This window comes from Phoca vitulina, unplaced genomic scaffold, assembly GCF_004348235.1.
Source record: "Phoca vitulina isolate PV1807 unplaced genomic scaffold, GSC_HSeal_1.0 scaffold5, whole genome shotgun sequence".
Lineage (NCBI taxonomy): Eukaryota > Metazoa > Chordata > Mammalia > Carnivora > Phocidae > Phoca > Phoca vitulina.
Window position 1 is genome coordinate 55,168,403 of NW_022589708.1, and position 22,113 is coordinate 55,190,515.

The window sequence follows — 22,113 nt, forward strand, 5'->3', positions numbered from 1 at the left end:
CTCAGGAATTATCAACTCATTGCCAATCTGGTTTCATCATTATCACCATCCACTTCTCCCTTGCTCTGTAATGTTCTCTAAAAGAGTAAGACTAAAAAAAAAAAAATCCCATAATATCATCAATGTCATAATTTTTCTTTTATAATTTATTTCAATCAGGACCCAAATAAGGTCCATAACTTGCAGTGAGCTGATCTGTTTTTTTTAGTCTCTTAATCTATAGTTTGCCTCTTTCTTTTTTCTTTCAATTTATTTGTTTAAAAAGAAACCCAGTTATGTGTTCTTTAGAGTCCCCCCTCTCCACCACCATCACCACCACCAGCCAGGATTTGGGGGATGGCATCACTGTAATGGAGTTTAATACAACCTCTGTCCCTGGAGTGGTGGTACTTTGGTAGTTGCTTGACAACTAGATTCAGGTTTGATCTTTTTCACAAGACCATTTCGTAGCTGGTATTGTGTCTTTTCATCAGGAGGCACTTAATGTCCGGTTGTCTCTTTTTTGTGATCTTACCAATTGTTGATACTCAATTTCTAGATAGGAGTGGATATTTAATGATGGAATTTCAGATCTGCAAGCAGGTCAATTGGAGGAGGGCTGTTTTGGGGTACAGAGAACCAGGATATCTTGCCACCCTCGGAATAACACCTCACATCACATAAGGTAGACAAGTTCTGAGTCTGTTTTCAAATAAGGTTGTTGCAAAGGAGCTACTGTAACCACCATTAGCTTTCTTCTCCCCAAGTAATTATCTATTCCCTTTTCTCAAACACCATATACGCTGGCCTTTCCCTGCTTTACAAATTATGTTCCTTAATTCAACAGATATTTACTGAGTGCCTACCCTATGCAAAGAACTGAATAGGCCCTGTGGGGGTGGGGAGCCTCCAAACTGGACCCTGCCATCAAGGACACTTAGGATCTAGTAGAGGAGACAAGCTCTAAGATGAAAAGAATGGTGTAGCTCTGTGGGCTTTCCAAGGGGGAGCAGTCACCTCTAATCAAGAAGAATAAAGAGGCCTTTGTGGAGTTGGTGCTTGAACCCAGCTAAGGTAGATGGAATGATCTGGAAAGCGCTGTTGCAGGCCATAGGATTAACCTGAAGAAAGGTTCGGAGGCAGATCTTAGAACACGTCTGAGAAAAAGAAAGTGGTTCAGTTTGGCTCCAAGGTGGGCAGGAGGAATGGTAGGAAATTGAAATAGTGAGAAAAGTGGGTGTGGAGTTCAACATTGACCTATGGTACATCCCAGCCATTCCACGCCTAGGTATTTATCCAAGAGCTGTCAATTTGGAAACATATATCCACTTACAGGCTAATACACAAATGTTCACAGTAGCCTTATTCACAGTAACCCCAAACTAGAAACACCAGTAGGATCCAAATGGAGCATCACACTGCAATATAAAGGAAAAAATTACTGATTGTCTCCACAGCGTGGATGAATCTCAGAATCATTACAATGAATGAAAAGAAAATGCAAAACGAATCTCTAATGACAGAAGCAGTGTGAATTTGGCCCTAGAACTGGGTTCACAGAGTCACAAGGAATCTCTTTGAGGTAACAGAGACGCTTTGTATCATGATTGTGGTGGTGGTTTCAAGGGTATACACATCCATCAAAATTCATCAAATTGTACATCTGAAAAGGATACCGTTGCTTGTGTATAAAGTATACCTCAGTAAAATTTGGTGTTTTTAAAAAAGTACATTTGGGACACACTGTGGAGGTTTTTGAAAGGCTAAAGAGTGTTGTAAGATTTTGAAAAGAAAGGGTGAAACGCTTGGATCGCAATGTTCAGAATTCAAAACCAGGTCACATTCAGTCCAGTGTTGCCTGGAGCACAGTTACTCAACCTGTGGTCCACAGCCTGGGGCAGAAACTGAGAGTTGATAGAAGATAAACCGAGGCATACTAAACAAATTTTGGAGTCTATTTGTGAAGAAATGACTTGACTTGGGCACTGCCAAACCAGAAGTGGTTGGGAGCATTCCACCAACAGGAGCTCAGGGAAAGACTTTTCTATGGGAAGGTGGAAATGAAGCAAGGAAATTATTTGATCAGCTGTAGCTTGGGTGGTTGTGCGCTCTGGGAAAGCCTAGGTGGGTGGTTGTGATTGGTCGGCCTTACGGTTTGATTTCCTCGCCTTGAGGCATTGACAGGTGGTAGGTTTCGCTTCGCTTACGTCGGCTGCTAAGGTGCTAGAGCCACTTCGGTCTACTGGCCTCATTGCTTAGTTAATTTAAAAGGATTTAGAAACTTTTAAAGGCAATTTAACAGAATAATTTTGTTTGTTGTGTATAAAGTATAATCTAAAAATCTAATAAACAAGAGTTTAGAACTGTAGTATGTATGTTTTTGGGTTTTTTTTCTGTGATATGTGGTTCATAATAAGAAATAGGTGTTTTTAAAAAGTGGGGGGGGGGTGCACCTGGCTGGCTCAGTTGGAAGAGCATGTGACTCTTGATCTCTTGACTCTTGTTCGAGCCCCATGTTGGGTGTAGAGATTAGTTAAATAAAACTTAAAAAAAAATATTTTTGTCTTTATCCTGGGTTCCCAGCACTTAGCACTTCAAACCTTTATAATTTCCTAAGCGATAAGAGTTATAAGGGCTTCTTTTGTTCCCAGCTCCTGAAATAGTTCCCGAAGATAAAATGAAATGTGTGTTTTTTGTATTCCTAACAAGTTCCTTTCAACCACATCTGATTTGTTAATGGAGTGACTTTTGGAAAGTCCCACCGTATAGGGGCTGGTTGCCAAGGGAACCAATCACGTGATTAAAGGGTTGGAACTTTCAGTTCCATACCCCATGGAAGGGGCAAAGCATTGGAGGTTGAGTTCAGTTACCAATGGTCAATGATTTAGTCAATGAGGCTTATGTAATGAAGCCTCCAGGTTCCGGAGAGCTTCTGGGTTGGGAACACATCTACATGCTGGGAGGGTGACAAGCTTGGAGAGGGTATGGGAGCTCTGTACTCCCTCCCCATACCTTGCCCTATGCATCTCTTCCATCTGGCTGTTCCTGAGTCCTAGCCGTTCATGGCAAACTGGTCATCTAGTAAGTAAAATGTTTTCCTGAGGTCCGTGAGCCGCTCTAGCAAATTAATCCAACTTGAGGAGGGGGTGTGGGAATCTCCAATTTCTAGAAGCACAGGTAACCTGGACTTGTGACTGGCATCTGAAATGGGGAGGTGGGCGCAGTACAGTAGGACTGATTCCTTCACCTGTGGAATCTGATGCTGTCTCCAGATAGTGTCAGAATCGAGTTAAATTGTAGAACAACCAGCTGCTTGGTGTGGGGGAAACTTCCACACATTGGAATTAGGAGAATTGTTATATTTTCTAGATTTTAGGGGATGAATTAATGATGAGTACCTAGGAAACTAAGCAGTAGGGAATGAATTAACTCCAGCAAAATATAAAACAAATAAAAATTAGAAATTGTACTATATGGCTCAATTTGGAAAAAATACACAGACATACCATAATTATTAACTTAAATTGGGAAATAACTGCATGGGAGGATGCAGAAAGAGAAGCGACAGGGCTCAAGGGAGAGAAGAGGTGGGAGTTACCAGCGCCAAGAAAGCGTAATCTTCATCTTCCATAGAGAAAGTCAGAAGGTAATTTTTAAACTCTGAAACTGAAAAAAACAAGAAATAATAGTTGAAGAAAGTTATTTAGAAATAAGGATTAAAAAAGAAAAACAGCAAATATGCAGAATGTGTCTTGGGAGAGTAAAAATAGCCTGGCAGGAATGAGGTGGGGCAAGGGACTGATGTTCTCACTGTGATCACTAAATGTATCAGTTTACACTAGGATATGAAATATTTTTTAAAAGAAGCATATCCAGGTCAAGCTCAGCAGCGTGTGTAGGATCTCCCACGATTCCTTTAATCCTGTGACCAACACACCTCAGTGCTGAGCGCCAGGCACCATTCTGAACATTCAGGATACAGCACTGAGCCTCAAAGCTGAGCCCTCTTGGAGCTTGCGTGGAGTAGAGACAGATGATAAGGCAGTAAGCAAGTAAAATCATAGTATGTTAGATGGTGAGAAGTGCCATGGAGGAAAAGATCAAATAAGAGGGTGGGGGGATGTGTAGGTTTCAATGGCATGGTCAGAAAAGGCCTCTCTGATTTTGACCAGATGGCCTTTGAGCAGACTTGGTTGTCAGAGCAAGCCACGTGGCTACATGGGAAAAGCATCTGGGGTGAGAAAACAGCCAGGGCAAAGGCTGTGGAGCAGAAGCATGCATGGTTAGGGCTGCCAGGTTAAATGCAGGTGTAGGAAGGGGCTTCAGATGCAGGCAACCCCAGGAGTTAGAAAATAGTCCGCAAAACGACCACAGGCTAGTGATAGGGGAAGCTAAACGGTAGTTGGGAGTTTTGCACAACTCTCACAACCCCATAAACTAGAGGGTTTAGCAAATGCCTTAGAAAAGGAAGCCTTCACATTGCTCTTGGGATGCTAAAATCAGCTGCTCTCACATTCACACCCAGCCCTCCTCCTTTGTCTGTAGAACAGAGTGGAACAGTTTGCACATTACTTAACCAGTTTTCAAAAGCTAAGTCACTTTTGATTTTAATAGATGCCAGCAGGTGGCATTTACCGTCCTGCTGGTTCATGGCAGTCACCAAGGGTAGGGACACCCTGCCCATGCTCCACTTCACAAAATCCATCAATGTGGATTGCCATCACGTTGATTTGTCAGAGTACACTTTGGAAGGGTGGAATGCTAGGAAAGTGATGGGGAGAAACACAGATTGCAGGCCACCGAGGGGAGTTTCCTTAGCTTCCGATTTTATACTTGCCATTTGTTGATACGCATTATTCCACCTTAAGGTAGTCAAAAGAGGTGTTCACGTTTTAAATTTCTTGTGTAGTAATCTTCCTCGTTTCACTTGCCAATCCCCCACCCCCAAGGTTGACTATTAGTTTGGCTATTTGACTTACAGGACAAATTGGCAGTTCTTGAGGGAGACTTCTAAATTAATGTACCTAAGAAAATGGAAATTACATGTATAGCTGTTTTGAATACTTGTCCTCATAGTACTAACTTTCTCTGTGACTTACCAGCTCTCTACCACTCTGGGTAGAGTGGTTTTATTTTCCTATGCTCTAGGTGAGGCCATGTGCAAGTAGCGTTTGAAAATAAACTAGAACTTATCTGCTGTCTTTACATACAAAGAAAATCACCAAGTACAAGACTAGATTTCTAGCATCAAACTGTTAGAAACTCAGGACCGAATGTCTAGTAGTTCTACAATACTATTAATAGTACTGCACTCTTGATTAGCCAATTGTGGTCTGTGTCCTCCCCCCAGAGGACCCCTCTAGTCAGTCACCTGATGTCTGAATTCTCATTTTTCACCTCAAACTGTGATGCATTCATGCAAAAGCACTCCGTAAGGTATTGCCCCATCTCCATGCTTCCTGCTTTACCACTAGCTCAGTACTATGTATATATGAACAAAGGGAGATGTCAAGTGTATCCTGGAGGGGGTGGAGGAGGCGTAATTGAAGGGAACCTCATTGAACAAGTAATTATTTTGGAAAGAATTTTCCCCTAGGCCCATGGTTGACATTTTTCTACTGAATTGTATGACTCCTGTTAAAACATCCACTTGAGGTTCACATAGCCCAGTGTACAGAGGAATCCTGTATGCCAATTTCCAGGCTGTAATAGGAAACCATGTGTAATAGTACAAATCCATAATCTACAAGCTCTCATAAAGTATGTTAGAATGTTCCAGTAGTTAAAAACATGCCCCCACAATAGTAAAAAAACCTGCTTTGGACTGCCAAGCATTATAATCAGACACACCATTGCTGCACTAAGGGATGGATTTGGAGGAATTCAGTGGGATAAATATAAACTACCATCATTATGATTCTTAACTTTATCTGCAAACTCCCCACAGTAAGAACTGTGCACATAACTTTCCACTCCCCACTTTAATAGCCTACTGACCAGAAGCCTTACAGACAGCCTATTAACACATATTTTATATGTTATATACTATAGTCTTCCTTTCTTCCTCTACTATTCACACACTTGTCAAGTTCGCCTACTTGGTCCTCATCTAGACTAATCCTGAAACACTGTCCATTTGACTTCCAGACCACTCCCAGGATTTTCCTATCTCAGGGACAGTTCCTCTGAATCACTTTGCCAGGTCATCCTGCTGACCATCTCAAGCTCCAAGTCAGAGGGCTGAGTCTATCCTTTCTAGGTGATCTCACCCACTGTTTTGGCTTCAAACGTCATGCACTGAGATTTTCCCAATAGTTCTTTAAATCTTTAGACCTCTCCTTCCAAGTAAAATACTCAAGTGGGTACAGTTCATTAGGTCAGATCATGTCACCCTTCTGCTCAAAACCCTATGGCCTTCCTGCGTGACTTGGTTTTCTCTTTTCCTGGATACTCTTCTATGCCTTAACCCTTTCTCTTGTCATCATGGGTCCAGCAAACCGGCCACCTTGTCTCTAGAACATGTCAACACACTCCACTTCAGACTCTGTATTTGCTATTCTTTGCCTGGACTGTTCTGCCCCCAGGTATCACATAGCCTATTTGCTTTCCTATTCAAATCACATTACAAAGGCCTTCCCAGACACCATCAGAGTCCTTTTACAATTTTTGTCCAAACGTGTAACAAAGCCTAGAGCTTAAAGGGCACTAGGAACAAGACTTCATCAAGTTTAACACCAATTAAGTACATAAAATGACATGCCCACAAAGTACACATCACCTGTTACTCTTGCACAGAGTATCTTAACTAGACTCTTAACTGGGAGTAACCAGAAAGACTGAAAATAAGCATTCCTAGGCTGGACTGATCTGGACTCACTTCCTACAAAGCCTCTGCACCTCCTATTCTTCCAGTCTTTTCCATGGCTTGCTCAATCAGGTTTCAGGATAGATGGTACAAGACTTTACAATCAGGTGGTCATGTTCATAGTACTGACCGCTGCCCCAAAATTCTTTCCCCACTAATGTTTCAGAGGGCCAAGTGGCCTCCCAGACCAGCAACTGGCACTTTTTCTATTTTAACGTCAGATCAGAATGCTTAAAATTGCCACCAGCTTGACTAGTTTCCAGTATTTGGATTTACTTCCACTCATCACCAGGGGGCACTATCAACCTTAAGTGTCTCAGGTTCTGAATCACACAGCATTAACTCTGAAACCTCTAGGGCAAATTCCCAAATCACTGGACTCGCCCTGGGTTCACTTGTCATAGGACCAGATGACTCACTGGCTTGCCTTCTATTTAGTTTTAACCCTTAAGCTTTTAAAAGTGGAATTAATCAAAAGGCAAGGGTCTGGGAAATCCTTTTGCAACACTTCTCATAAACTCAAATTTCAGATACTTTGGAGTAAAACAAGATTTCATTGTTGACAAGGTTACTTCTGAGTTGCAGAAATTCTTCTGGTTTTTCCGTGTACTCCCCCATTCAATCTTGACTGCCATAATGAGACAGACAGAAAGCGCGAGGACACTTTTTTCTTGCATCTCTAGTGGAAACCTTAGCAGCAGACAGGAACTGCTCCAGGTCTGTCAAACGGATGCATTTTTCTTATTCTCCTGACACCCACAGCCCTTTCAGACACGACAGGACACAACAGCAGCATTTTCCTCGGCCCACACTCCATCTAGAACTTCATCTTTGGAAGCAGGGGCAGGCAAACCTGTCTTGTGAGGGGCCACATAGCTGTTTTAGGATTTGTAGGCCTTAAGGTCTCTGTCACACTCTGCTCTTAACAGTGAAGAGCCAGTCAATACATAAAAACATGAGCATGGCAGGGCTCAATAAAATTGGACACGAATTTAGGTTTCGTATTTTTCACATCCCACAACCTATTTTCTCCCAACCATTCAAAAATGTAACCACCACCTTGAAGTCACAAAAATAGGTGGCAGGACAAGCCATTCCAGGGTGTTTGACACAAGCATTCCAGGAGACGTCTAGGTTTCTCTAGAACTTGGCTCTACTTGACTTATGCCAAATAAGATCACACAATACTTTGCTTCCAACTGTCATTAGTCTCTTTTCATTCTTTTGGTAATCTCCTCCAGAGTTAACTACTTCCATTGGTAGGTGATGAAATGTGTAAGGAATCCACTTCAAATGTTGGCCCAGCTATGAGCATGGTCTTTCCCTTTACTTGAACTCAGAATTACGATTTTTGGATTCTTGTTTTTTATATTCCAGTCCCAGAAGTAGTTTTTCACGGTAGAAGTTATCTGCAGGCAGTCTTATGCTTTCTAGCAGTTGTCTACGACCAGGCTCTAGCTTCTCCAGGACACTACACCGGATGGATTTAAATATGTGTTAAACTAAGAGGCATTCTCTCAAATGAGTTTAAATGCATTTTATTTTTAGACAACCTACATGACATGTTTTTTTTCTTAAAAACAATGCCTCCGCTCCAAATAAATCAGGGTCAAAACAAATGAAGAGCTCAAGATGCCATCAGTCCCATCTGTCTAAGTCCTGGTGTCGTGTGGATGAAGAGGAGCAGCCCGTTACGGCAACAGGTGACACATCCAAAGTCATGGCCGAATTCGTTACTGTAAAAACGAGAGACTGTATTAACACTTTTACCCGGTATGAAAATATTTAACATTTCTATGCTGCAGATGTATTCCCCTATTCAATCTGGGCTGCCACAAAGACAGACAGAAAGCGCAGGGATTTTCTTCTCTCGCATCCTAGTGCAAACCAAAAGAACAACAGCCAATTGTTCAAGGTCTATCAGTGGATGCACAACCATCCTTACCAAAGCGGGGGTAGCACATTTTCTAGAAATCTCATTGAAGCAAGCCCCACTCATACTACATATACTTCTGTTCTACTAACAAAAACCACAGATATTCCTGGAATAATCCCCTTAGCAAATCATCCGTACCATCCTAAGACATTTTTGTCCACTGTTGCCTCTAATCTTATTTAGTGTAGCCTTAACTTGATCTTACTCCTAATTTACATGGAAGCCTCTGAAAGCTGGGATAATGAATGCTTTCATTCCTGTATTGCCTCCAGAAATTCCTTGCATAGTAGACATTCATTTAATTTTACTAAAGGATTCTGCATATTGGGTAAGCAGCCACCTCTAACTTTATATACTAAAAGCTAGTAACATCAAGGCTTTCAATGACCAGTTGTCAATTATCAGTAAACCAAAGTGAAAAAGGTTTCACATGCCATACATGCCATTCACGTATGCTTGGCAAAATATGAAGAGAAGGACCATTTCTAGGGGGGAAGATCAACACAGGGTGCTGTTTCTCATCTCCAGCTTAGTGATTTAAGCCACCTACGAGAAAAACTTTCTGTATATAAAAATTCTAAGTCCCTTTCTGTCCCATAAAAATCTTTTACATGTGAAACACAACTCTATTAGACTTCCAAAAAGAAACAAGAACTAGACCTACGCTTTACAAAGACTGCTGTAAAACCCATTCTAACTATCCCAGGGGCAGGAAACAAGGAATCACACCAAAGAGGTCTCTATTTTTACATTACGGATTTCAACCCACTTCCTTATACTTACACATTTCTCCATTTCTAAACCATCCTTAAAGAAAATCATATATGGGGTCACACCATCCTCACGGTAGTCCAGCAGAGCAACCATGCCATCTGGATTCATGTTTTCACCAATAAAGAACTTAGGAAGCAAACAAATACCCAGAATTAGACCGTTATATACAGATCGTATCAAAACAAACTACAATAAAACAATCAAAGGAGGATTCAAAACACCAAAATTTAAGAGATTTTCACCAGGAGAAAAAAAAAAATTCTAACCAAACTTCTGTTCACCGAATGAGAACACTAACAATTGACCAAAGTACAGAGCAATCCAGAACACTTTAGACTTTCTGGAAACACACTCTCTCAACCCCACATATACAATTCCAAACTCTGTAAAAGCCTGTTTACATCATCAAGCATAGGGAACATACAACGAAGAGAGAACATCATATGGATAAAGTTATCTTTATGGCCAGAGGACATGTGAAAGTTGGAAAATCAAAGAGCCAGGCTGTAATGAGTTTTTTCTTTATTCCTATAGAGGTAAGGGAAAGTCACTGAGTTTCCCCAACAGAACAAGTGTAGAAAGAACTCCAGTGGCAATGAGACACTGGAGTTGGAAATAAAAAGAAGATTGGAAGACCACTTAGGATATTAACAAGCAATTCTAGACAGGGAGAAATGAAAAATGTCCTCTGGGAAGTGAGTAGGGATGAGATTCTGGAATCAAGCAGACAAGATCTAGAAACAAACTTAGGAGCAGGGAAGGCTACTTTCCACAGCCTAGGCTACTGGAATTGAATCTATGAAGTATTTAAACTGCTCAAAAGACCCAGGAGACAGCCAGGTTACACCAACGATTCATCAAGTAATTTGTTGCTCTGGCAGCTAAATTGCACACATCTTTGACACAAACATTTACGGTATTTACCTGGTAGTTTTTGAAATTAGCAAGGATGTGCTTGATTTGTTCTGCAGCCCCTGTCATAAAAGGCTTTACTCTTTCTGGCCTCTGTTCTTCAAGTTTCCCTTTGATTCTAAAACAGTATTTTATTAATAGGTTAAAGTACTCAGTTCTCAGCAAAACGAATTTTTTCAGTAAAAAAAATCCAAAGGAAAACAAGCAAGCACTGAAAAGGGCAACTAGCTGTCACTGGGCCAGATTAACATGGCACAATCAAGAAACTACTAGCTCACAGGATCAAAGTTTCAAGACTCTTCAAATTTTGGATTTCATGTTATTCCCAAAGTACACTTCTAAAAAGCTAAAACCACACTGCATGCTCCAGTATGTTCACATTAGTTTATTTATGGAAAAGCACCTGTCCTTGTGAGCTCACAACAGAAAAGGTTAAGGCCTTTCACAAGTAAGCCTGCTGCTAAAGACCCTCCAAGGCAGCTTATCCCCGAATCCCACAGGATTGCGGGCAGTAGGTGGGCGGCGCCAGCAGCACTTACGATTTCATGTAATCTTTGATGTACTTCTTGTAGGCTTCTTTTGTGAAGCTGGTTTCCTGCAAGTGATGGTTCATGACAATATCAACACCAGTGATTACTGTGCTTTCGGTACCTTCGCCCTCTGGGCCTTCAGCGGAGGCATTTCCACCAATGAGCGAGTCATCAATGTTACCCTCTGTCCTACTGACCATCTGCATTAAGAAAGAAAATAGTTCGGTTTCAGACGTTTTTGACCTTAGCTAAAGGAATCCCCCAAATCTTGTGTCAGCAGTTCACATATCCATCATCCTCCCACCAAAACACTTTTGACTCTTGCCAAAACCACTAAAACATTGTTATGGAGAAAAAACTCAAGCCGCCTGCAATTCCTGAAACATCGTTAACTCAGTTAAGAATTCTTTGTTGACCGGAAGGAAAACGGGGTCATTTACATCCAAGTAGAGGTTCTATGTGGGCTTTTGGGATGATAAGCAAGTACATGTAGAGCAAACGTTGAAGGGCTTGGGGCTCCCTAACCGGAGCCTACCTGTCCCGGATGGCCCGGGAGGAGGATGGGCGCCAAGGCGGCGGACCTATTTCCAGGCTCAGCTCCGCCTCCACTTTTCTAGAAAAACCCGAGCCCGGAAAGAGCGTCTCCTCCGCCAGGAGGCAGCGGAGAGGATTGCACAACTTTGGGCGGGGGAGCGGCGGAAACCCGAGCCTGCCCGGCCTTGCCTCCCCCGCGCCGCGCGGCCCGACCGACTCACCTTCCCCTCCACCTCCAGGCACAGCCCGTCCGCGATCTCCCGGATCTTGTAGATGTCGGAGAACATCTCATCATCTGCTCGGGGACACAGACCCGCCCGTCACGGCGCGCCCGAAGGTCTGGAACCGGCGCCGCCATTTCCCGCGCGGGCCAGGCGCACGCGGCCCCCGCTCCTCCCCGGGCGCTCGAGACCCCGAGGCGTGCCCCAGGCACCGACCCTTCCTCGCTCCCGGAAAGGCCGCCAGCGTCCCCTAGGCCCACGACAGCGGCGGCGTCCTTCTTCCCCGCCCCCACCCGCACCCCTGTCCCCTGCGCGCGGCAGTAGTGGTAGTGCAGTCACGACTCACGGCTGATGAGGTCCCGGTAGATGATCATGACGACGGCTGGAGAGAGACGACGGCGGCACTACCTTAGCAGAAGCCGGGAGCTCTGAGCGAGCGCGGTGCAGCCGGAGCGGCACTCGGGGGGGAGGGGGGAGCGGGCGGAAAAGGCCGACTCAGCCGCTCCCCAACCTCATATAGAGGGCACGTCCCCCTACGTCATCGCCCGCTGCGCCTCCGGAAGCGCCGCAAGCGGTGACGTGGCACGCAAAGCCGCGCGAGGGGTGGAGCCACGGCGCAGGCCGGTGAGGGGAGGCGAGCATCCGGGGACTTGGCCCGGGGACACAATGCCGCGTTGCGCGGTGCTCGCGACGGGGTGGTAGGTGGAGAGGGGGAGGAAGGGGTTCCCGGGCCTCTAGTGCGGAGAGTGGGGTAAGCGGGGCAGGCTTCCTGCCCCCTCCCTACCCTGCCGGGCTGCCCTGGGAGGTGCTGGGCCTGGGTGGGGCTTAGATGAAATCTTTTCAAGCTTCCGCCCTACGCCTCGCGCCGCGCAGCTCCCACCCATTTCTGGGAACAAAAATGTCAACTTCGCGTTTACGGAGGGTCGGGGCCTGGGGGGACCGCGAGGCTGTCCACAAAGGATGAGGGTAGGGGACTGGGCTTTTGGCCTCGCTCTGGGTTCTCGGGAGGCGTCGGAGGACTTCTTAGCGTTTGGCCCAGGCGCTACCCCAGCTGTAGCTTTCGGACGCTTTCGTGGGGCAGAGCTGAGTCCGGGGACGGGGCTACAGGTCGTCCCGCTGCCCTCTGGGGTTAGTCGTGGGGGGCGCAAGGTCTTGGGGAGGACGTAAGGTGTCTCTGGAGTTTGCACAGCTTTCCCATCTCCCAGTTGGAGTTCGTATTTGAAAGCTTGCGGATTCCTCAGGCAAACAGCTGAAGAACTTTCCCTTCTGTTTTGCACTTGGTCTTGAATTATGTCCTCTGTTTGAAAAAAGGGATATAGTGTCACTTTAAGATGACAATGAAATTATGTCCTAAGTGCTAGAGAGTTAAAAATAGGGAGCTTCCTACCTGCCTAAATGTTATGTGGGCTTTAGACCCAGTTATTAGGTCCAAAACAAACACTCAAGGAAACAGTTTCCCTTTTTGTGTGAAACCGGAGAGCTTGTTACATTCAACAAATATTTTTATGCTCTTCGGGATCCCTAGCACCGGGTTTTGCACGGATCTCCCAGTCGTGAACAAGTTAAAACCAGTCCTATCCTCACATAAATTTTTGTTCTTAAGAATCAGGCAATTACAATACATCCAACGTTTTTGTTTTTTTCTAAATCTAATAACGAAGCATTCTGCACAGTAAGAGAAAGCAACTTGGGAAAGAGCCGAGCGCAAAACTGAATTGAGATGATGGAGAAGTCAAAATGGAAAAGAGCCAGGAAATAGTACGCTCCCAAAAAGATGTCGTCCCGGGCTGCACCGGACACCCTAGAGGACCCCCGGTAACTGGGAGGAAGCTAAAAAATGGCATGAAGGGAATTTGAAAACAAATGGACATCTTCTGACAGAATGTCTGTGAAGGATCTCTCAAACCTCTTGATTATTTCTGGGATATATGAGTGGAACAGGTTATCCCAGGAAGATCTTCAATTATTTTCCTTAGCTTTAACATTTTCAAATTTTTTTTTTTTTAAGATTTTATTTATTTGACAGAGAGAGACACAGCGAGAGAGGGAACACAAGCAGGGGGAGTGGGAGAGGGAGAAGCAGGCTTCCCGCTGAGCAGGGAGCCTGATGTGGGGCTCGATTCCAGGACCCTGGGATCATGACCTGAGCCGAAGGCAGACACTTAACGACTGAGCCACCCAGGTGCCCCAACATTTTCAAATTTTTTAGAAATATTTCCATCTGCTGATATCGTATCCCTAAACTGCTCTCTCCACTCTTCTCTAGTTTTATGTTCAATTAAAAACTTTTTCAAGTTTTATAAAAGCCATAGTGAAAAAAAGTACTGAAGTTAAGAGTCAAAGGACCCTAGGTTGAATCTTGGCTTTGTCTGTTACTGGTCCTTTAACCTTGGGAAAGCCAGGCTCCCTAAGCCTAAGCATAAAACGGAATTTTTGTGAGTTAAAAGGTTTTGGGGATATTAAATAAGGCAATGAAAAAATGTCTGGTGTCCTCAGTAGGTGGTTAATAAATATTGGTTGAATTTGGATGCATAATTCTTTCCAAATCTTATTACTTTTTTTTCCCCACATTTTATTACTTTGCAAAACATTCCTGAAACTATTCCATTAATCCTCTAATTACGTTATTTGGAAATATGTAGGGATTTAGTGGATATGTGTTGTATTAAAGACGTTCTTCTGTTTAATCACAACACTAATTGTTCACTGAAAGAATTCGAGTTGCGTCAAGAGATGTCTGTCTTGGGTTCATGTTTAATAGCTCATGGTAATTCAGAAACTAGAAATCCTAAAAAAAAAAATCTTAGGAAAGTCTGATTTGAACTTCAAGATATTTTGTAAGCTCCACCCTGTCGTCTAAAAAATTTGTGGGGGGGGCGCGGGGAGGGGTGGCTCAGTTGGTTAGGCATCTGCCTTCAGCTTAGGTCATGATCCCAGGGTCCTGAGATCATGGGCTCCTTGCTCAGAGGGGAGTCTGCTTTTCCCGCTCCCTCTACTGTTTCCCCCTGCTTGTGCTTTCTGTCTTAGTCAATTAAATAAAAATCTTTAAAAAAAAAAATAAAAATAGGGCGCCTGGGTGGCTCAGTTGGTTAAGCGACTGCCTTCGGCTCAGGTCATGATCCTGGAGTCCCGGAATCGAGTCCCGCATCGGGGTCCCTGCTGAGCAGGGAGTCTGCTTCTCCCTCTGACCCTCCCCCCTCTTCATGTGTGCTCTCTCTCTCTCTCTCATTCTCGCTCTCTCAAATGAATAAATAAATAAATAAAATGTTTTTAAAAAAATAAAAAATTTGTGCTGGAGCAACCCTGTCAGGACTCCTCTCACTCTTGAGAGCTTTTTCTGTATCTTCACTTAATAAATTTCTATCACTTTACTCACTCACTCACTCACTGAATGAATGAATGAATGAATGAATTTTTTTTTTTAATTTGTGCTGTATCTTGAAAATACCTACTTAGAACACCAGCAATGCAAATAGCGAAAGTTACTAATTGCAAGCCACTGACAAAATTGAAAGGATTTGGTCTTCAGCTAATTAGCTCTTACTTTGGCATCATTTGAATTTTTTTTTTTTAAGTAGGCTTCATGCCCAGGGTGGAGCCCAGTGTGGGGCTTGAACTCATAACCCTGAGATTAAGACCTGAGCTGAGATCAAAAGTCGGATGCTTAACTGACTGAGTCACCCAGGCGCTGCTGAAATTTTTTTATAACATTTTATTTCTTACTTATTCAGTGTTTTCTAACAAAATCTAAGATTGTCCTAAATTTTACAGCTGAATATGACTTGGTATCTCTTGCAATTAAAGAGGTCTAAAAGACAATGTTTTCTGGCCTCTGCACACAGGCCCTCACATGAGAAAAGCACCTCAGAAGAGTTCCCCCTTTTATCACTTTCAGATTGACTACAATAGCTTAAACGGGTTTATTCATTCTCTCATATAAATAAAACTCAGGGATATGCAGTCCAGACTTATGTGGTAGCTTCATGGGCATCAGGGGCCTAGGATTTTCCTTTCTTCACCACCTATATGGTCTGCAATAGAGGCTGGAACTCCAACCATCACATCCACGTTGCAGGCTGCAAGAAAAGGGGAAGGACAACAGAGGTACATTCTAGCATGTGTTTCCCTCCTAGGGAGCAATTCTAGAAGTCCTAAAAGAGGACTTAGTCGGCCTCCATTTTGACCTCAAACTTTTCTAGTTGGGTTCGTCTTTCCAGCTTGTCTCCACTCAGGTGGAAGAGCCTGAAGGCTAAGCATCCCCTGATAAGAATCAAAACTACCCCCTCAAGCAATAAGGACTGCCCTGAGTTAGCAAGACACCACCCTTGATTGACTCCAAGAGGATGGATTTGACCTTCACTGCCCACCTGCACTTACCCACCCACCTTTGGCCCACATTTTCCTTATATATACCTGCAAGTATTTTCAGCGCTTTGGAGACCGTCTTTGAGACCGTAGTCCTCTGTCTTCCCAGCATCTGCCTCACTGAAATAAACTTTCTTGTTTCACCACCACTCATCTCTCTGCCTCCGGATTTTATCAGTGGCGAATGGCCGAACCTGGACTGTTTGGAACCCCCAGGGCCAGGTGCTCTTGTACCCCAGTGCCCTGGCTACAATCCCACTGAACAATTACATGGATCTATCCAGTTGCAGTGAAGGCTGCAAACTAGTCTTCCAGCTCAGGGACACTGGTTGACTGCCACCCTAAAAATCAGGATTTTGTTCTTAAGGAAGAATGTAGGCAGCTAGTAGTCCTTGCTGTACTCACAGTGCAAAGGGTCTGGTTCTCAGCTTGGACGTTTTTCACCTTTACTCACTGGGGGTCAGGTTCAGGGAAATTGATTAGTATTTACCAAACTCATATATATGAGATTGATTTGCAAAACAATATCATTAATGTAGAATGAGGAATTCCTAATTGGTTACGTATAGTGTAGACAGTCAAGTTGCAGAAAATGTACTTAAAGAGGGAATTGGGCAGGGAGGTTAGAATGTGGTTTATGATGGTGACAGAAGGTGATTTCGGAATGAACCAGTCCAGCTGGACTATTTCTGGTCCATGGTCTGAATCCCTTCATTCTGAGATCCATTAATGAATTCTCTTGCTCCTTTTACCCAGACTTTTCATACTCTGCTAACAAATCATTACTTTAGTCAAGTTACAAGGCAAATTCTTTCCTTTAGAGCAGAACTGTTCAAAAGAGCATTACTTTGATAATGGAAATGTTCTGTATCAGCTCTAATACAGTAGCCTCTAGGCCACAAGTGGCTATTGAGTACCTGAAATGTGGCTAGTGTGGCAATGGAACTGAGTATGTACTTCTATTTAATTTTAATTAATTTAAATTTAAATATCCATGGCCGCAGAGCCCTATAATGTAAACTCTATGAGTGGGGGACTTTGTTTTGTTAATTGCTATACCTCAGGAGTCCTAACAGGGCCTGACTCAATAATTGTTGATAAATGAATGGACGAAAAAAGTTTTCATTTCCCTTAATTAAGTCAAATCCCATCTCAATTAATAGGATTCAGTATATATTCAAGACCTAGTGTAACAGTGCTCTTCAAACTGAGAGCTGAAAAACAACTTAGTGAATAGTGACCAACTTAATTAAAAACGAAACAGAATAAAAAGAAAATAGAGTCATGTAGTAAAGGTGACTATTGTTTCATGAAATTTATGTTTTAGATTTACACATGTATATATGTACTGGATCCCAACATAAGACGTATTTCTTCATGTGGATCTAGTTCAAAAAGGTTTGAAAGCCATTGACTTAAGCAAATTTTCTCTTCAAATATATTTCTTGGCAGCATGAACTGGTCAATTTCAGTGGATAATTTTATTATTATTTTTTTAATGTGCCCCTTTGACTCTGTAGCCCTTTTGGACAAGGTTCATGTTTTAGTCACAAAGTAGCCTTATCTGGTGCTAATGTTCTATGCGTTTGTTTATGCTCAACAGAATACCAAGCCCTACCTGGAACTGGGACTGCCAGGCCAGTTGTTGGCAATATCTAGGTCTAGCTGAGAATACCCGTTCCCTTTCTCTTAAGTGAAACCAAGCAACATAACTAATATAACTTCCAGTAGTGTCTTTGATGAATGTAAAGTGATCATTAGAATCTAAGATACTTTTAGATATTTGAATATTTCTTTTAACTTTGAAAAATAGGGCTTTTTTCTGATTTAAAAAATCATAATACACATAAAAGAGCATTTATAAACCATAGAGAAAACCACAGATAACTAATCTTCACGTTAATGTTCTCCCCATCAATATTCGTAAATTTTTAAAAAAGCAGGGTAGAGGGAAGGGCGCCTGGCTGGCTCAGTCAGTAGAGCCTACAGCTCTTGATCTCTGGGTCATGAGGTCAAGCCCCACATTGGGTGTAGAGCTTATTTTAAAAAAATAAATAAACATATTACCTATATTAAAAAACAAAAAACAGGGTGGAAGGAATCCTAATGTCTAAGTGACTTCTCCATCTTTTAAGACTTTTAAGACTTTTAAGCATAGGTTATTGTTTTAAGACTGCTCTAACAGATCTATAAACAAGCCAATTTGAAGATTTCTTGGTTGGGACTACTTTTAATCATTTTTAGACTGGATTTTAAAAATGAGTAGAAGATGATTAGACTAATCAGTCAGCTGGGTGGGCAACTTTTAATCTCAGAAAATTGTTCAAGTATTTTTTCCTTTATCATGAATATTTTCCCATATCATTAACCGTTCATCTAAAATGTCATTTAAAATTATTATAAATAGGGGCGCCTGGGTGGCTCAGCCAGTTAAGCGTCTGCCTTCGGCTCAGGTCATGATCCCAGGGTCCTGGGATGGAGCCCCACGTTGGGCTCCTTGCTCAGCAGGGAGCCTGCTTCTCCCTCTGCCTGCCGCTCCCCCTGCTTGTGCTCTCTCTCTCTCTCTCTCTGACAAACAAATAAATAAAAAATAAAAATGATTATAAATATTCCGGGATGCCTGGCTGGCTCAGTCAGTAGAGCATGGAACTCTTGATCTCAGGGTCATGAGTGCAAGCCCTCCATTGGGCATGGAAACTACTTTAAAAATTTTTTATTATAAATAGTCCAACTGATGAATGTTGGAATTTATTTTTAAATCATAGATCCAAAACATTGGAAAATAAACATTTTAAAGATATTTAGGTACCCACCAATCACAATAAATAACTGCTAACATTTTTCATATTTGCTTCAAGTTTTTTTTTTTCAATGAATGAAAAAATATGACTGATCACATTGAGGTCCACTTTATCCTCCTTTGTGGACATCCAGAGGTCCATCCACCCTCCCCACCAACACCCACTCAGGTACCCACACCACCCATGTCCACATCCCAGTAAGGAAGGGATAAACAGAAATCAGAGGGCAGGCCCTAGCAGTCATGCCTATCACTTCTTTTATCTTATTGCCAGAGCCTAATCACAGAGCCTTTAACTCTGAGGGCGGCTGGGAAGTATATTCTTTATTCAGGGTGGCAGATGGATAGGGAGTTGGAAGAGTGAGCAGTCTCAGTCACAGCTATATTAGTACTTCCATGCTCTGTGGCATAGGGGAGGAGAGAAAGCACAGAATTGAGTCAGAAGAAAATTTAATGGCTGTGAATTAAGGACTGACTTTAGCCTCAGTTTCTCCATCTTGTCTATGGAATTATTATTGGATGTATAAATACTTCATCATCATGGATGAAGGAATGAATAAATAAACATATGAATAAATAAATATTAGAGTTATCTCTATACTTATTTTTATCTCCCTTCCAGATTGCTGACTTGTTGGCTGGCTTACTCTTCTTTTCTACATGACTTCTCCTTTGCTGGTGCATCTTGCCCGGCTGCCTACCATTCCCTATAACAGTCATGGAAATTAGCTTAGAGTAGGAACTGAATGCAATTTCAGAATATCAAAGAAAATTTAGAATTTGAAATACAAAGCCTGAAGATAATTAAATTTTGTTATGAGAACAGAGCAAATAGAGTCACGTAGATAGAATCAGTATTCCTTTTAGGCAAAGAATATACATCTGTTTGTGTCTGTATTAAAACTTTTCCGAAGTTTCGTAAATTATTCACAGTGATTACTGTGGGAATAGTGATTGGGGTTAATGTGGAGATAAGAATTAGAAAGATTCTTAGTTTTAGTTTTATAACCAGTGGTACCCTTTGGAGGCAGAATTTAATTGCTCTAATTCATCTTTGAAATTTATCACACAGTTGAGGACAAACAGGGAAGAAAACGATGGCAGACTTTCTTCATTAAGCTGTTGGTATGGCAACAGTTATTTTTCAGGGCTGCCTTAGCGGGGTCACTGGAATGTTAAGTATGGAAAAGGAAGGAATTTTTTTCTCAGATCTCATAGGGCATGCTGGTGCACAGTAACTTATTATTGCTTTTAGAGCAAAGTGTTCATTCTATTTGAGACATCAGATATGTAAACATTTGTTCAAAAGTGCAAGAACCAAAATTATAGAAATGGAGGGGCGCCTGAGTGGCTCAGTGGGTTGAACGACCCACTCTTGATTTCAGCTTAGGTCATGATCTCAGAGTCCTGGCATCAAGCCCAAGCTGGGCTCTGTGCCCCGGGGTGGGGGGGGGGCAGGGGTGGATGTGGGAGGGTGTCTGCTTGAGATTCTCTCTCTCTTCTCCCTCTCCCTCTGCCCCTCGCCCGGCTCGTGCTCTCGCTCTCTCGCTCTCTCAAATAAATAAATAAATCTTAAAAAAAAATAAAATTATAGAAAGGGATATAGGCGTATATATGATGTAAATATAAATATAAAATATATTTAAAATATAATCTGAAATATATAAATATGTGAAATATAATTATAACAATAAAATATAAATATGTATATTCCTGTACACATCATATATATAATATAAATATGTTTATAGGAATATACATGAACATGCAAATATAATTTTTTATTGGCCCACTTTTTGTCCTACCCTGTATTGTGTATCTTTTAGTATAGGTATGGAGGTGGCTACCATTTTCAAAAACTGTCCCCATATGATGAGAATTAGATTTGAAACAAATATTTCTATGTTGATAAGGAAGTATACTTCCAAGAAACCTTGCTCTTCACAGTTCTGTGAAGGCGCCCACGGAAAAACGGACTGTGTTTTCATTTACTCTCACACACGATACTTCTGACACCGGATTCCCCACACAGCAAGGCAATTCTCCAACACCAGCTGCATGGCCTACAATTCCGTTCACTTCTGACACTAACTGCTCAGATCCCGCAGGTTAAGGGCTCTGTCCCACAACACTACCCCCCACCAACCCTTTAGATGCCAATTGCAAGTAGTAGGTCCGCAGGTTACCCACCACTTCTGTCTGACTTGGCTGTAACCTGGAGACTCTCACAACTCCCTCCTCAGGTTTAATCATTTGCTGGAACAGCTCATAGAACCCAGGAAAACAGTTCACTTACTATTACTGATTTATTATAAAGGATATTTTAAAGGATTCAAATGAACAGACAGATGAAGAGATCCATAGGATTAAGATCCGGAAGGGCCCCAAGTGCAGGCGCTTCTGTCCCTATGGATTTGGGGTATGTCACTCTCCCAGCACATCGTAAATGCATTCACTTACTCAGAAGCTCTCAAACCCTGTACTTCTGGGATTTTTATGGAGGCTTCATCATGTAGGCATGATCGATTATTAACTCAGTCTCTACCACTTTTCTTCCCCGGGGGATGAGGTGTGGGGCTGAAAGTTCCATGGTTAATCATAGCTTGGTTTTTCTGATGACCACCCTCCATGCTGAAGCTATCCAGCCCATCAGGAGTTGCCTCATTAGCTCAGAAGACATTCCTAATCACCCCAGAAATTCTTTTTTTCTTTTTTAAGATTTTATTTATTTGTCAGAGAGAGAGCATACAAGCAGGGGGAGTGGCAGGCAGAGGAAGAAGCAGGTTCCTCACTGAGCAAGGAGCCTGATGTGGGACTCAATCTGAGGACCCCGGGATCATGACCTGAGCCGAAGGCGGACGCTTAACCGACTGAGCCACCCAGGCACACCCCACCCCCATTTTTTAAGATTTTATTTTTACTTATTTATTTTAGAGAGAGTGTGCATGAGTACATGAGTGGGGGGGAAGGAGAAGGGGAGGGAGAAAGAATCTGAAACAGACTCTGCACTGAATTGGGAGCCTAACTTGGGGCTCGAACCCACAACCTCAAGATCATGACCTAAGCTGAAACCAAGAGTTGGTTGCTTAACCCACTGAGCCACCCAGGCGCCCCACCCAGGAAATTCTAAGGGATTTCATTTTTTTTTTTTTTTTTTTTTTTTTTTTTTTTTTAAATGAGGCATTTTCAGCCATTAC

At 42.6% G+C, this 22,113-nt stretch overlaps 1 protein-coding gene and 2 non-coding genes across 4 annotated transcripts; all 3 read right to left on the reverse strand.

Annotated features, from left to right (window-relative positions):
* Nucleotides 1–7,368: 7,368 nt before the first annotated feature.
* On the reverse strand, nucleotides 7,369–12,323 carry TPT1 (tumor protein, translationally-controlled 1). 2 transcript variants are annotated; one of them, XM_032402988.1, is made up of 6 exons: nucleotides 12,098–12,323; nucleotides 11,752–11,825; nucleotides 11,006–11,196; nucleotides 10,479–10,584; nucleotides 9,564–9,680; nucleotides 7,369–8,580 (listed from the first exon to the last, which is right to left on the reverse strand). In XM_032402988.1, the coding sequence occupies exons 1-6, from the start codon at nucleotides 12,123–12,125 to the stop codon at nucleotides 8,578–8,580; spliced, it is 519 nt and encodes a 172-aa protein (XP_032258879.1). In that variant the 5' UTR covers nucleotides 12,126–12,323; the 3' UTR covers nucleotides 7,369–8,577. The 2 variants fall into 2 exon arrangements, with proteins under 2 accessions (XP_032258879.1, XP_032258880.1); XM_032402989.1 differs by lacking the exon at nucleotides 7,369–8,580 and adding an exon at nucleotides 8,589–8,721 and having other exon boundaries at nucleotides 12,098–12,305.
* LOC116631832 lies at nucleotides 7,447–7,580 on the reverse strand. The gene has a single exon (XR_004299282.1). It is a non-coding gene; the product is annotated as a small nucleolar RNA SNORA31 (small nucleolar RNA).
* Nucleotides 8,648–8,777, reverse strand: LOC116631831. Its single transcript, XR_004299281.1, has one exon. It is a non-coding gene; the product is annotated as a small nucleolar RNA SNORA31 (small nucleolar RNA).
* Nucleotides 12,324–22,113: the final 9,790 nt, after the last annotated feature.

Coding starts and splice junctions, on each gene's coding strand:
- TPT1 (XM_032402989.1), bottom strand. CDS start 12,125: ATGATCATCTACCGGGACCTCATCAGCC. Junction 11,826..12,097: donor CTACCGGGACCTCATCAGCC/GTGAGTCGTGAC, acceptor GTCCCCGAGCAG/ATGATGAGATGTTCTCCGAC. Junction 8,722..9,563: donor GTTTAGAAATGGAGAAATGT/GTAAGTATAAGG, acceptor GGTTTGCACTAG/GATGCGAGAGAAGAAAATCC.